General features: G+C 39.1%; 2 protein-coding genes across 2 annotated transcripts; one reads left to right on the top strand and one right to left on the bottom strand.

Annotated features, from left to right (window-relative positions):
• The first annotated feature begins 2,807 nt into the window (after window positions 1-2,807).
• On the top strand, window positions 2,808-5,732 carry LOC144076005 (retinol dehydrogenase 10-A-like). Its single transcript, XM_077603510.1, has 5 exons — window positions 2,808-3,414; window positions 4,611-4,709; window positions 4,985-5,130; window positions 5,234-5,365; window positions 5,468-5,732. The coding sequence occupies exons 1-5, from the start codon at window positions 2,965-2,967 to the stop codon at window positions 5,586-5,588; spliced, it is 948 nt and encodes a 315-aa protein (XP_077459636.1). The 5' UTR covers window positions 2,808-2,964; the 3' UTR covers window positions 5,589-5,732.
• Window positions 5,654-14,775, bottom strand: cse1l (CSE1 chromosome segregation 1-like (yeast)). Its single transcript, XM_077603509.1, has 25 exons — window positions 14,622-14,775; window positions 13,432-13,521; window positions 13,120-13,262; window positions 12,939-13,040; window positions 12,721-12,866; window positions 12,460-12,550; window positions 12,249-12,356; window positions 11,411-11,503; window positions 11,119-11,286; window positions 10,907-11,036; window positions 10,751-10,816; window positions 10,349-10,551; window positions 10,190-10,274; window positions 9,926-9,987; window positions 9,707-9,843; window positions 9,361-9,464; window positions 9,189-9,286; window positions 8,952-9,102; window positions 8,654-8,862; window positions 8,483-8,580; window positions 8,321-8,406; window positions 7,692-7,773; window positions 7,035-7,181; window positions 6,375-6,606; window positions 5,654-6,301 (listed from the first exon to the last, which is right to left on the bottom strand). The coding sequence occupies exons 2-25, from the start codon at window positions 13,514-13,516 to the stop codon at window positions 6,212-6,214; spliced, it is 2,916 nt and encodes a 971-aa protein (XP_077459635.1). The 5' UTR covers window positions 13,517-13,521; window positions 14,622-14,775; the 3' UTR covers window positions 5,654-6,211.
• Between the last annotated feature and the right edge of the window lie 360 nt (window positions 14,776-15,135).

Here is a 15,135-nt window from a genome sequence, read left to right as displayed (position 1 = left end):
ATGGAAGGAAAAAAAGCAGAAAGACAATAATTGTAATAAGTGTAGCCCACGTGTATTTTTGTTTATTTTTGTTCCAGCACCCCAGTTACCCATGTGAGGATAAGCAGCACAATAAATCAGGGGACAGCAGCTCCGGTCTGTTTTCCATGTCTACTTTCTTCTGAATAAAATGATCAACACATCAACAATCTCAGCAGAAGCCTCAAAACAATCTTGATTATTTGATTCAGGTGTATTAGGAAATAAAATATGGAAAACAGACTGCATAGATGCCCTTGAGGACGGGAATAGGTGACCTCTGTGATATATGTATGAATGGCATCCAAATCTTAGTAATGTCATACTTTTCAAACCTTGAAAACTATATTATACCGATAGGACCTGTACACTTTTGCACCAAGGATATCAGCCATTTCTTTTTTACGTCCCCTCTCATATTCTCGTTTTTTCAAATTATTTATTTATCTGTTTTTGGGTAAGAAAACCTCTCGCAGTTAAACAGGGCTTATGTAGACTTTTTCATATATTTACCGTAGCAGAATACATATATTTAAATATTTTTCCTCCACTTCCTGTAGGAGGAATAAAAAGCAATTCTACTACGGTCTACATGTCAAGCAGAGAAAGTGGTTGTAATGAGAAAAGGTTGTTCTGACACACAGGGAAAGGCGATTAGTATTCATCACACAATCACACATACTTTACATAGTCGCAAATCTGAGTGGAGATGAGCTTCTCAGCAAAAGAGTTTCTTTTACACAAGGCATAATCTATTTAAATGATCATTTGGTTCTTTTATGGATTAACTTCTAGTGTCATTGCTCATTTTTATACCTTTATGTCCTGTTGGTATCCACTATTAGTAGGATCCTTGTTGCTAAATCCTATTTTTGCTGTTAAAAAAACAAATATACTGTCATTTAACGACTTATTATTTAAACACAACAAGCCACACAAGACAAATAGACAAATAAATGCAACAACATGGCTCAGTTAAACCAATATTACAACACTCCGCCATCAGGGTGAATGTAACCTCTTCAGTCCTAATTGTCTTGATCTGTATTGACAGTTTTAATGTCTGTCAAAAATATTTGTTGTAATTGTTTTCTTTCAAAAAAAACATTATACCAGTTACCTTTGTAGAATGTTAACATCGCATGTAGCGCTGCCTGACAGAGTGACCTTGTAAATACAGTCAATGATGTAGTCTTAAATTGTGGGATGGTGAGCAATTTTAAAGCAATTGTCACATTTTGACAGGTGATTAATAAAGGAGATATTCCAGACTAAGTTCCATGAGTCTCACTTTCTGGCATCTTGTATTTCCAATGCAAACAAAAAACAAAAAACTAAATACAAATGAGAACTTTAAAGCTCAAAATTGGAAGAGAGATTGTAGTGATTGTGGGTCCAACTCATGACCAACTTTTAAACTACAGTACCCTCATGTGGTCTTACATGAGTATACACTCAAATCCTTTCAAGGTCGATTAATATATGAATGACTGCTGGATGCATTATTGGATGATAGGATGTATAAATAATGGATGGAGTGAAAGGCAGGCAGACTTTTAACCTCAAGTTTTAACTTGGTGGCAAAAATAACTAAATTACCTGAATATAATATGCAGTATATATTATATTTTTGGCAGCCCGAAATATATATATATATATATATATATATATATATATATATATATATATATATATATATATATATATATATATATATATATATATATATATATATATATATATATAGTTGTAAGCCACATTCGAAGAATAAACAGACCACTCCAGTCGCAACTTCAGACTTTGCCAAAGATTACAAAAATACCCTTTAAATAACACTGCATAAAACTGCTGTTGTTTGTCTTTTCTTTTTAAGTCCCTGTTTTCCTCATTATGCATGAGAAAAATTCTACATATTTGGGATTTGTGTGCACGTGTTAAGACCTTTATCACCTTAACATTGCAGTCTGATAAGGATAATCCACTTTACATCTTACTTCATTCATAACTCATAATACTACAATGTTTACTTACACATGGACAGCAGAAGTAATGCTTGTCTAGAAAATAAAATAATTGTGACTGACTGAGAGATGTTCATAAAAATAAATGTGACTTAGGTCATACAAAAATGTTGTTTAGTGGTGTAATGAATTCTGCTTATCTAAGGTTCGCAAGGGTGCTGGAGCATTTATTTTTTTTAAATTGCTATTTTGATCCATAATACTGAGGGGGGGAAAAGTATGATATCAAACCTGAGACCTGGGGGGCAGATTTGTCTTTCCACATAATTTGGGAACAGAATTTCAGGTCTGTCCACCTGTGTGCAGTTTGCGTGTTCTCCCCGGACCTGCATGGGTTTTCTATGGGTACTCCTGTTTCCTCCCATATCCCAAAAACATGCATGGTAGTCATGTTGGACACTCTAAATTGCCCATTGCTATGAATGTGAACGTGAGTGGTTGCCCGTCTCCTCGTGCCCTGCGATTGGTTGGCCACCAATTCAGGGTGTCCCCCACCTGAAGCCCGAAGTCAGCTGGGATAGGCTCCAGCACCCCCTGTGAACCTTGTGAGAATAAGCGGTTCAGAAAGTGAATGAATCAAAAACTGTAATCATGTACTACAGGTTTACATTTCACAGCAGCATTAATAAACCAAGGAATTATACACATTTTGGGGGGCAGGGAAGTCTAACAGTCATGGGTTGTCAGAAATATTCTGAAGTAATAAATAAAGGATTGTGTGCAAATCATAAATCTCCGCCTGAGTGGAGTTATGAAGGCTCAGGGGCTTGCTTTGTCACTCACTTTCTGACATCGGACGAAAAAAAGGCTTGTTCTGTTGGTGCCGCCAAGCGTCAAGTGAAAATCCTAATCCGGTTATATAAAATGTTCATCCAATCGCCATCGGCAGCGCACGACAAAGTTCTCCTTGGTGGCAGGCAGCACCATGATCATCCTCGTGGATCTGCTTCTGATGCTCATCGACCTGACCTATGCCATCCTAGCCGCCGTTGTGCAGACTATTATCCGGCCGAGGCTCAAGAGCATCGACGGGGAGTTGTGCCTTATCACCGGGGCCGGGGGCGCCCTGGGCCGCCTCTTCGCTCTGGAGTTCGCCAAGGAGGGCGCCGAGTTGGTGCTGTGGGACTGCAACGGGCCGGCCAACGAGCGCACCGCCCAGCTGGCCCGGGAGCTCGGCGTCAAGGTGCACGCCTACACGGTCGACCTGTCCCGGCGGGAGAGCATCTACGAGGCGGCGGGGCGGGTGAGGACGGAGGTCGGAGATGTCTCCATGCTGGTCAACAACGCGGGCGTGGTGGCCGGGAGGAGGCTGCTGGAGTGTCCCGATGAGCTTTTGGAGCGCACTCTGCTCGTCAACTGCCATGCTTTGTTCTGGGTGAGAAGCAAACTCTTTGATAATGGTAGATGCTCCTTAGGAGTGAAGCCTGAGAAAAACATACATATTATGGGTGGAACGATTCATCTATATGTACACACAGTTCTGGGGTCGAGGGTTCGATCCCAGGTCGGACCTCAATGTGTGGAGTTTGCATGTCATTGACAGTTATACACATTAAATGGGGGAGGCTGCTATTGCCTGATTATGTTTCATTGCTGTTAAGTCAATCAATCTAATTTGGATTGAATGTATCATCGCAAAAGTGTTTCTACCTGATTTTGAGCCTGTTTGACAAATAAAAGTGGAGGGATTTCAAGTTGGCCTTTGCATTGTTTGTTTGTTTGTATTTGAAGCGGCCCTTGAAAAAAAAATTGGGCACTGTGTTAATTACTATCAAAATGTTGTCCTATATTGTATTATTCAAGGCCCTTGAATCAAATCGGGGGACATTTCACATTTTATTATTTCAGCATATATAGTATCGCCATGGAATTGGTGATTTATACTCCTGGTAGAGACACCAAAAGTGATATTAACGATAATACTTATAATAATAATATACACTGTATTTCCTACACCATGAATATAATCTCCAGGAACCATTCGGAGCTTCACAGGGCAAGAAAGGGTGCTACATAGTACCTGAAAGAATTCCTCTTTGTGTATTTGTATCACATAGATGGGGGAACCACATGCACCCATCTAATCGCCTGACACGCATTATGCAACATCTATTCAGTCGGTATTTGTGCACTGGAGTGTGAAGGAAGCCTTCATAGTCGATGTGTATGGGCACTGAATTTCCAGTAGAGCTGGACAGACCTCAGGAAATTTATTCTTTGCCCACCCCTGCTGTAGGGTAGTTTTCATACCATTCATAACAAGCAGTTAAGGCATGTGATTCAAATGTTGATCCTATTATATCCCCTGGTCTTGTGCTAAAATATGAAAGCTCATTATAAGAGCACAACATATTTTCATAGTAAATTCCAAGTCACAACATTAGGTACACCTCCACGAGTCTACAATATTCCAAAGACGTCTAATATTTGGTTCCTCTCGTGCCATGTTCATAACCTTGACAAGTTTTTAGGTGTTTTCCAAAGTCCTTAACGGAAAAAGTTAAACTGCATATTGCAAGAACAATGTACTTTCAAAGTGATCCATCATTCTAAAATTATTTCTAAATTTAGATGACCAAGGCCTTCCTGCCGCAGATGAAGGCAAAGAATCACGGTCACATCATAACTGTTGCCAGTGCCCTTGGCCTCTTTAGCACCGCATGTGTGGAGGTAAGATAGTTTTTCTCTTATGCGTAGTTTGCCTACCACAATTCCTATGCAGGGTCATTCAGTCCATGAGAATGACCAAATGAAACATTTAAAAAATGCATGAGACTCAAACTTCATTTTATCTTTGAATTATTGTAATGCAATTTGAGGATACAAACAAAGTGCATCTATAACTGTACATAACCTAATTAATGGTTATCATTGTACTCATTTTAAACACTATCAGTGTCTTATTTTTTTTCTTCAAAATGCTGATATTGACCCTGTCCCTGCAGGATTACTGTGCCAGTAAATTTGGAGCCGTCGGCTTCCACGAATCGCTGACCCATGAGTTGTTAGCAGAAGAACTGAATGGAATAAAAACCACTCTAGTTTGCCCTTACATTGTGGACACGGGAATGTTTGCAGGCTGCGAGATAAGGTGACATTCTGTATTACACCATTCTATTCTTTCACTGGCACGGTTCAATTGGGTCACAGATCATGAGCCCCTCCGCTTCTTAAAGAAAACATTTGTTTTTCAGGAAGGAGCTTCGCGGTCTCATCCCACCATTGGAGCCTCTGTACACCGTTCAGCAGTCCATGACAGCCATTTTAGCAGAACAGCAAATGATCTGCATCCCTCGACTTATGTACATCCCATTTGTGACTCGAGCGTAAGTGCAGCTCACATTTCACTTTGCCTGTTTAATAGTTGACCAGAGTATTGACATGTTCAAGCCAAGTCAGAGACTCATTTTGTACTTTTTCCTCTGTAGTTTACTACCCTGGGACGCAAATGTTGCCACGTACCGCTTCATGGGAGGAGACAAATGCATGCTACCTTTTATCAAGAATGTTGAACAGAGGACATCTAACGGCCATGTTAAATCTTACTGAAATCTGTTCTCAGTATTAATATAAAAGTAAGTTTTCAGTGAAATGGAATGTACGATTACGACAGATTTCAGTGGGAACTATTTATTTTTACAAGAAATCTCAGGACATGATAAAAGCAATAAAACAGTGATCTGATGGTCTCCATTTTTGGCCAAGATTTGAAACAGCAAACTAGTCACACATCATCAGAATGAAGATTGCGTATTCCTGAAATTGGAGCAGCCCAAAATTATAGAATGTAAAACAATTGACATTGGAAAAGACTGCACAGATCCAAAGTAATGCAGAGGCCATAACCAATCTATACAAGTGCCTCTTTTTATTCACATGAAAATCAGTGTCTAAACAGACAACAAAGCTACAGGAAACATGCAACACAAAATTCAAAGATACAAAAAAAGTATTCTTATCCTTTTTCTGCAGCTGCTGTAGGACCAAGTGATGACGTCTTGCTCGTTTCCTTTTCCAACATTTGGTTTACAACAAACGCCAGAGCTCAAAAACCAATACTGTGTTAAGCTGGCGTTTGGTCATGGTCTTTAAAACATTTAAAAACTAATGAGCCAACAATGAACTGCTGGGTAGTTTCCATTGTGTCCTTTTGAACTGAACCACATTGGCATTCAGACCAGTTGTACGTTGGCTCCCTGTAAATAAGCCTGCAGGAACCGGAGGGCGTCGGCGTTCAAACTGCTACTCAGCATCGATGGAACCTACAACAAATATATATTTTTAGAAAGAGTTACAGAAGCCCTAATAAAAAAAGTTTAGCCTCTGAAAACATACCCTTCCTGGACAGGCTGTAGAAAGCTTGTGGAGCGAATGAGCCAACAATACTCTAGGATTGCCGACAGCTTCGCCGATGGGATCGTGCTCCTTCTTCCCAGCAAAGGCCAGCTGCGAGAATGCGGTTTGATATCCGGGTGTGTCTTCAATGTCAATAAAATGCTCGTCGTCTGGGATGCTGTCATCTTCAGGCAGCTCGAAGAGACCGATGAGGGCTTGGAGCAGTGGAGTCCTGACCAAGAACATTCTGAGTTCACTATGTTGTACATTTAGTGAATTTCAAATTTGGAATGGTACAAACTACTGCAGGGTTCCGACAGGTCAAGACAAGTTAAATTCAATTTTAATGGTGTTTGTAATTGAAACGCATCAGGGTATCAAGTAGTATGGTCTAGTCCAGGGGTAGGGAACCAATGGCTCGGGAGCCATATGTGGCTCTACTGATGGGTGCATATGGCTCTACTTTCTCAAATTCACTTAATATCTAGTTGGAAGCTAAAACACAAGGTTTTAAAATCTTAATTTATATTTTTTGTATTTAAGGGCTCAATGCAAACTATGGCTTAACTTTGAATATAATGAATTCAATGCCTTTTAAGACTGCCTGCAAGTAGTTACCATCCAGCTGCTAAATAAATATAGGTGGGGTTATTTGCTTACCAAAGCTTAGTATATTCTGTGTCCATCATGGCAGGACATTCAGTGAGAATCTTTGTTATGCCCACAGCGCAGATCTTTTTCTCAACTGATCCAGACACTTTCTGAACCTCTGGAATAATGATTTTCTCCAAAACCATCCCAAACATTCTGTCGAGGAAAACAAAGGGTGGGGATTTAGGATGACACATTGGTTGGAATTTAACTTGGTATAAAGAGTTGAAATTGAGTTCAACGTGTTCAAAATGTCACTTTGGAGACATTAGACCTGCAGCTAATGCATGATTAAATAGGTTTTAGTGCAAACAAAATTGTACAAATGCCTCACTCAACTTAACAGAATGCAATAAAAGAAAATCCAAACCGAGACAGAAAAGGAGGCATTTGGAAACATTCAATAAGTGTGTAAGTCACATATCCTCAATGAATATACTTAGTATCCATTTAATTAAAATTTCAGAAAACACTCGACTCAACATGAAAGGTTTCCAATCAGTGATTGAAAATAATAAATGCAGCCACATAAAAGACAGCCTTTTTCCCATGAAGAGAATTGCGCTATGGCAAAGGGCAACATGTGCAATAAATATGAAGTGGTCAGGTTGACTTTACAGTGCAATTAGATTTGGATCAATGGTGATGAATACAAAATACACTTACTTTGGTTGTATGCTGTCAAAAATCTCCTGTAGTGCAATAGCTCCGTACTTGACACAATAGAGGTTGACAAATACCAAGAAACCTATGAGCGTGATACAATAAGGAAGCGTTAAAAAGCCATAAGTTAATAAACAAACGGCTGTATTTGAAATAACTCTCTAGAGCACGTGTCAAAGTGGCGGCCTGGGGGCCAAATCTGGCCCGCCGCATCATTTTGTGTGGCCCGGGAAAGTAAATCATGAGTGCCGACTTTCTGTTTTAGGATCAAATTAAAATGAAGAGTATATATGTATATTAAATTTCCTGATTTTCCCCCTTTTAAATCAATAATTGTAATTTTTTAATCCATTTTTCCTGTGTTTTAAGTTCAAAAATCATTTTGTAAAATCTAAAAATATATTTTTTAAAAAGCTCAAATAAACATTATTTTAGATCTATAAAAAAACTGAATATTCAGGGATTTTAATCCCATTCTTTTAATCCATTTATTAAAAAAATCTAAATATTATATCTAAAATGGTCTGGCCCACGTAAAATCAAGTTGACGTTAAAGCGGCCCGCAAACCAACCAGAGTCTGACACCCCTGCTCTAGAGGTTCAGGGAGCTGAAGCTAAACAAATGTACGTACTTTTGATAAACTTAGTGGTTTTGGAGCTTTGGAGTCTCTGGAACAGCAAAATGAAGACCTGTTTCGTGTACTGCGTGAGAGACTCTCTGACAAAAGCGTAACAAGAAAACAAGTCAACGACAGCCACTCAATTTAAAGAAGCTGATGTGTTAGCTGACTTACGGGGGCATGTGTTCGATGATGCTGTTCAGCAAGTAAAATCCTTGATGGTCATTGGCTTTGGAGGCAATTAGCTTTTGAAAAACACCAAGTAGTCCAGGCTGACGAGAAAAAAAAAGTGTGAACAGCTACATTGTTTTTATCCTTTGTGTTTTCCAAAGTGCCATCACATACAATTTTGTCAGCAGCTGACGCAGCAATAGTGGCTCCCCCCTTTTCCATGTAGGCCTGAAGCAGGCGCACCAGAGGGGGGATGTTGCCCGTGCGTTCCCAGAGCACAGGCTGCAGCAGGTGAGGGAATAACGCCATGTAGGAAGAGGGAATGGAGTTGGAATGCATCTCCAAGAGGAGAGACATCACTTGAAACACGTACGGGAGAAACTCTGCAACAAAACACAATGGAGAGGATAAAAGGCATCGATCTAAATCAGCTGGAAAGTGTTTAGCAAAACCATAGATAGAGGACACTGACCCTGGACATCGTTCTGGAGGATCTCTGTGAAAACGGGGAAGAGCGCTTCCTCGAAGCTGCCAACAGTGGCGGGGTTAGCCTTGCACGTGATCCGGACAGACAGGCAAAGGGACTCAAACAGGTAGTGATTAAAGTGAGGCTTGCTGGGGTTCTGAAAGTGACATACAACAAGACTAAGTGCATTCCAAATAGGCCTAAAGATGTGGTGCTGATGCCAACAGTGGGTGTATGCATTACCTTGCTGACTAAAAGAAGCTTCTGAGTGAGCTGATCAATTAGAGTGGGGATGTAAAGAACAATGGATTCCTGGAGTAGTGAAAAGCTCCGCATGATGGCTTGAGAAACCAAAAAGAAAAGGCAACATTAACTAAACACTTGCCTGGCGAGAATATTTATAAGTCTAGCGTACCTTTCATGATGTATTCATTCTCCGATGAACCAGGAAGTGCCATTGCCTTGAAGAGGTTGGTGAGGAGCATTTCAGTAAAAGGTGCCATCTCTACCGGAGTGATGCTGACAAACAGGCAAAGGCAAAAGGAGTTTCACAGCAGAGTCAACATATAAGTAGCTATGTCCCGATGGTGACTTTTTGAATACCAATATTTTAATATTAAATCCAGAATGCACTACATATAGCGATTTCTGAAAGTGCAACCTTGAGCATAATGCATTATTTCAGTGTTTTGCCAATGACCATTTTACAGCAAGAGAAGGGTCTTTCGGAACATATAAAAATTAGATAGTCTGACTCTCACAGTGTTGTATTGTTTGGGCCCCTCATAGTAAACAGCCTCTCCAATGCATGGGCAGCATACGTGTGTTCAACAGTGCTCTCAGCTTGCAAGTGAGATATTAAGAGAGGAACAGCTTGCAGAAGCTGCTCCTTAGGAAGCTGAAAGACAAGGGCAAGGTTTTTAACAATTATTTAGAATTCAGACAATTATGCTACAAGGACACCAAAGGTTTCAGCATACCTGGCTTCTAAAGATCATCACGTATTTGATGGCATCTGATTTTAACACGGGGAATTCATTGACTGCAATGACATTAAGTGTATTAATTTCAAAGTTAGATACAGAATACATAATGAATAAACATTTTGGAACAGGGAAAAGGCCTTCACCAAACTTCTAACAAAGCGGGAAAAAACATTTTTGTTCTTTTAGATTGAGGTATTCCCCAAAAATAATAATAATTAAAAAAGTATTCCAAACACACATAAAACTAAGGCATCTTACCATTAGCAGATTTTAGGTCTGTTAGAATGTGATTCACAAAGAACTCTGTCAAATTCACCAGTTCATTGGCTTGAGTAATTCCATGCTGTGAGATGAAAATAAAGAACCAATTATGCAAATGTAATCATCATACAATAATCCGCTAAACAAAGTCATCACCTTCTGCGTCTGTGCCTTGGATGCCAGTGACGTGACTAAATAGATGGCGGCATCTTTGTGTTTCCAGTTGGCGCCAGGGTTCTTTGCGTATTCGGCCAGCATCGAGTTCACGTATCCAGAGAATATGGCTGTGACTGGCCCCTCAAAAAATTTACAGAGACCCCTTACCAAGTCACAGGCTGCCCTACGACGAGTATCGATATCTGACAAAAGAAAGACGGGGGGTGAACAATTTGGGGAGAGTTAAGATTGCAGAGCGTTGCTTGCCACAAAAATTCAAACATGTTACAAACCAATAAATATTACATTTGGTGAGAAAAATTCATCTATTTTGAAAACTCAACGAATTGAATCAATCCCTCAAAAATAAGGACGGCATCAGGACAATGATTTCATATTTACCGGAGCCTTCAAGGTCCCTCCGGATGTATTCTTCAGAGTTATCCTCAAAAGCCTCCTCATCCGCACCTTATAATAGATAGAAGACAGGGTCAAAGGTCAATGAATGTAAGCACATTCCTAGACAGCATCAAACAAAACTAAAAAAAAATCACTTACTTCTGAACTCCATATTGGGCACAATGACCTTTTCGCAAATGCTTGTTAGTGTATTCTGATCCTCAAATAGATTTTTGTAATGTGGTCTCTCACAGACTGAAGCCAAAAATTGGATGGCGTTGCTCACAAGCTGTTATCGAACAAGAAAAGGGGTTAAATGCTAGTCTTAAAAGAGAATTGAAAACACTGCAAATTTTAATGCTTAACCGTACCAGGTCATATTTAACTTCTTGTCCTGTAGAAACTAAAAGGTTCCAGATGGCAGTGACAAATCGAGGAAGATATGGTTGAAACTCTTCGTCATACTTTTGAGCATAAAGTGCAGCGTTGTCACAGATCTGTGACTTCAAAAGCTCAAGGAGACCTGCTTCCTCCTCATCCTAAGTAATCAAAACAACCGACACTTCAAATCTTCTTCATGAACATTAGAATGCAAATTTGAGCTCAAATGAAAAACATTTTTTTTTTTTTTTAAAGTATTTTTCCTGAAGCAAGCACACTTACATCCGTTTGTAAAAGTTTATTATCCAAAGTTAGAAGCGCGTGGAAATTGGTCATCCAGGTTTCCATGTTATCCTCAAAAAACTCAGGAAGGTCCTGTGGGACAGATTTTGGAGAAGTAAATACATAATCAAGGAAGTCAATGGCTTGAAGTCAATGGCTTAAAGCCCATGTCAAAGTGGCAGCCCGGGGGCCAAATCTGGCCCGCCGCATCATTTTGTGTGGCCCGGGAAAGTAAATCATGAGTGCTGACTTTCTGTTTTAGGATCAAAATAAAATGGAGTATAGATGAATATTAAATTTCCTAATTTTCCCCCTTTTAAATCAATAATTGTAATTTTTTTAATCATTTTTTTCCTGTGTTTCTAGTTCAAAAATCATTTTGTAAAATCTACAAATATATAAAAAAGGATAATATAAACATTGTTTTAGACCTATAAAAAAACTGAATATTCAGGGCATTTAGTCCCGTTCTTTTAATCCATTTATTAAAAAAAATCTAAATATTATATCTAAAATGGTCCGGCTCACGTGAAATCAAGTTGACGTTAAAGCGGCCCGCGAACCAACCCGAGTCTGACACCCCTGTCTTAAAGTTACGAAGCATTGAATGATTGAATGTTTGTCACGTGACCTATTTATGTCATCCCCTCCCTAAATAATGTGATGATACAGGAACTGTTTAGGCATATTACTATTGAGATGGAAAAATCAGGTCCTTTTAACAAACATTTTTATGGCTAACCTGGACAAACGAAATTCTTGACAAGTGTCCATCAGTTGAGGGTTTACATTTTTTGTTTTGTTTGTTTTATTGGTAAATTGGAAGAGCAGAACAGACCTGAAAGTTAAGACTGTAGAAAAGCTTGGAGATCAGCGCGAGTGAGGAGAAGAGAACTTTCAAGGCATTGACATCAGTGGCATGAGTCTGACACAACTCAATAGTGGCCTGCAACAAAAAACAATACTCACGGTAACTATTGACAGTGTTGCTTCAAAAAGGTGCATGAATTGCTGGAAGGTTTAATACAAGAGAAATATTCGAGACAAACCTTGAACAACTCAGTCAGTGGTGAAGCAAAGGTTTCAAGAACTAGTTTGATCTCCGACCAAAGCTCATTTGACTTAAATTCATGACGATACCTGGGAACGATAAACAAACACGAAATGAAGCAAGAATCATTCAGTATAATGTGGATCTTTCTAAAGGTTGGGTGAATAATATAGAGGTTTGTATTGCGTAATGTAGTATTATATTTAGTGCATATACTGGGTTAGAATGCCTATAAGACTTTTCCAGAAATTAGCTTTACCTCTTGAAGAGAGAGTGCGCAGTGCGGAGTACTCCATTGATAATATGGAAGTCTCCACTTCCAAAGCGTGTCACCATCTCGGTTAGAAGGTCTGGCCATTTCTGAGGGAAGTCTTCTCTTCCAATGATGCTAATAGCATCACTTAACTGAAAAGACCAACAGAGAGAGGCTCAAAAACAGACAACAACAAGTGAAAAAGTTTAAATAGGATGGTTTACCTGTTTCTGAATCTGTTCTGGACTGCTAAGCATCAGATTAACAATATTTGCTTTGACTGCTGTTCGGTCTTGTTCCGAAATTTTGTTGGGCTCATCTTCAATCTTTTGGCGAAACATCATAAATCAGGACAGTCATAACAGATGTTTACAATCAATGACAAAAAAAGGGGGCAAAACTCACAATTCGCCAGTTCCTTTTGATATAGTTTTTAAATGTAACAGCTGCACAGACCCGAATAACATTGTCTTGGGACTTTTCGAGCAAAGTAAGGAGTAGTAAAGGGTAGTTCTGATTTCCCTCCACCGATTCAAGAAACTTTTCAGCTTTGACACAAAGAATACAAAGCAGGTCATTCACAAGCCATCTATACAATACATTAAGTATTCAAATGCGTGTATATTTAATGGTTTTCCAAATGTGTATGAAAAAAGCATGACAATATAAATGTTTGTATATTCATTTTTTTATGGAAAGTAGTCCTGCTCATCTTACCTGGACGTCTGACAGTTGGGTCTGGGTTTAGTGTTTTCCTGAGGAACTCTGTGAGGATTTGTAGGTTGGCATCATTCAATTCCATGATTGCTTGGTGAAAGAAAAGATTTGTTTTAAACATCACTGCTAAAAGGTTGTTTGTATACATGTAACCTTTAATTGACAGATGACCAATGAAACTCACCAAATCACCCTATGATAGATTAAAAATTATGAAAAATGTAATGTGTAAATATCTACATACATTCTTTAGTTAATTGTGTGTCTTGCTATCGTAAATCATAAACAGAAAAACTTCAATACCTTGTGTTCTTGCCAGGTAAACATGTATGATGCTCTCTATGGACTTTACTAATTATTTTTCATGAAGTCCTTATAAACATTTATCAAGGAAATGCCATTGCCATGGTTGCTATAGCTACACTACTACATTCTCAAAAGTTAAAAAGCCACAATACTATGCTGCATTCCTTATACATTTTCATCACTCATTTTACTGTGATTAATTTTTCTACAAGTGGGTGACAAATTAGTGGTTGTTTTGTTTGTATCCGCCTTGCGATGATGAGTCTAGGGTGCGTGTTTGCCCTAAATCGGGTGGGTCCAGTTCACCCAGGACCCTCACAGGCCATGGATACAAAATCCCTGCCATTCAAAATACCAAGAAGGCTCGTTCAAAATGTGTTGTGAATTCACAATGCAGTCGAGTTGATCTGAATTAACAGTTTTTTAAAATACGAACGATGAGGTTATCACTGTACAGTCCTGCTGTCACTCGATGATTAAAACATTGGATCCTAATAATTCAAATATTAAGCCCAGCATTGACGTTAGCTCGTAGCAGCTAAGTTAGCCACACACGCTACACTCCTCCATTGCCTCAGCGATAGGGCTGACTCCAGATCAGCTTAACCACTGGAAAAGTGATCGGTAGTCACGTCAAAAACAATTAAAAAAAAATTAACAATAAAAAATAAACAACTTTTTGATGTATCATTATTGTATCCCTGCCCTAAAGGCGCGATCGGAAGAAAAATAAGGAGAGTCAACACCTGGTAATAGAACATAGGCTAGCCTTAGCGCTAACCTGCTAATGTAAGGATAAAGTCAGCGCATTCCTCTTATTGCCGGTGAGATCAGTGTGCGATTTTGATATCCCAGCCACTGAATATAATAGCAGACATTCTTACCGTCACGGAAATTGTGATCTGTCAGTGTTGACAAGATGCAGCAGTAGAAATCAGTCAGTTCACGTTCGCGATCGCCGTGCAAGCTTTCAAACGTCTTGGGCAAAAGGAACTGCGCGGTCACACTTTTGCGCGTGCGCACTTGTAACAGCACCGTGGAAAGCTCCGCCCTTAAACAATGTCTCGGCCAGTTCCTGTCAAAAACCATAATTCCATAATCAAAATAGGCGAATCAACCTCGCGTCCACAACTTCATATTTACTCTTACAACTCTTGTTGTTCTTGCATTTTTTTGCAGTTGTGTTGTCTCTCCATTCAACATTTTATTTGGTGACTCAATTGTTTATTACTTTACTTTTGTAATATTTATTCAGTAATAGGTCTATTAAAAACATTCTTCCACATCAACATTTTCCATACATTTAATCCCTTTCCTTGGCCTAAATGCAATAATTAAAACATTTGAATCTGTAGTAGTATAGCAAAATATATAGTTTTCAGTTGTTTTAGTATTATA

This window comes from Stigmatopora argus, chromosome 6, assembly GCF_051989625.1.
Source record: "Stigmatopora argus isolate UIUO_Sarg chromosome 6, RoL_Sarg_1.0, whole genome shotgun sequence".
NCBI lineage: Eukaryota > Metazoa > Chordata > Actinopteri > Syngnathiformes > Syngnathidae > Stigmatopora > Stigmatopora argus.
This window is presented reverse-complemented; position numbering and strand designations above follow the sequence as displayed.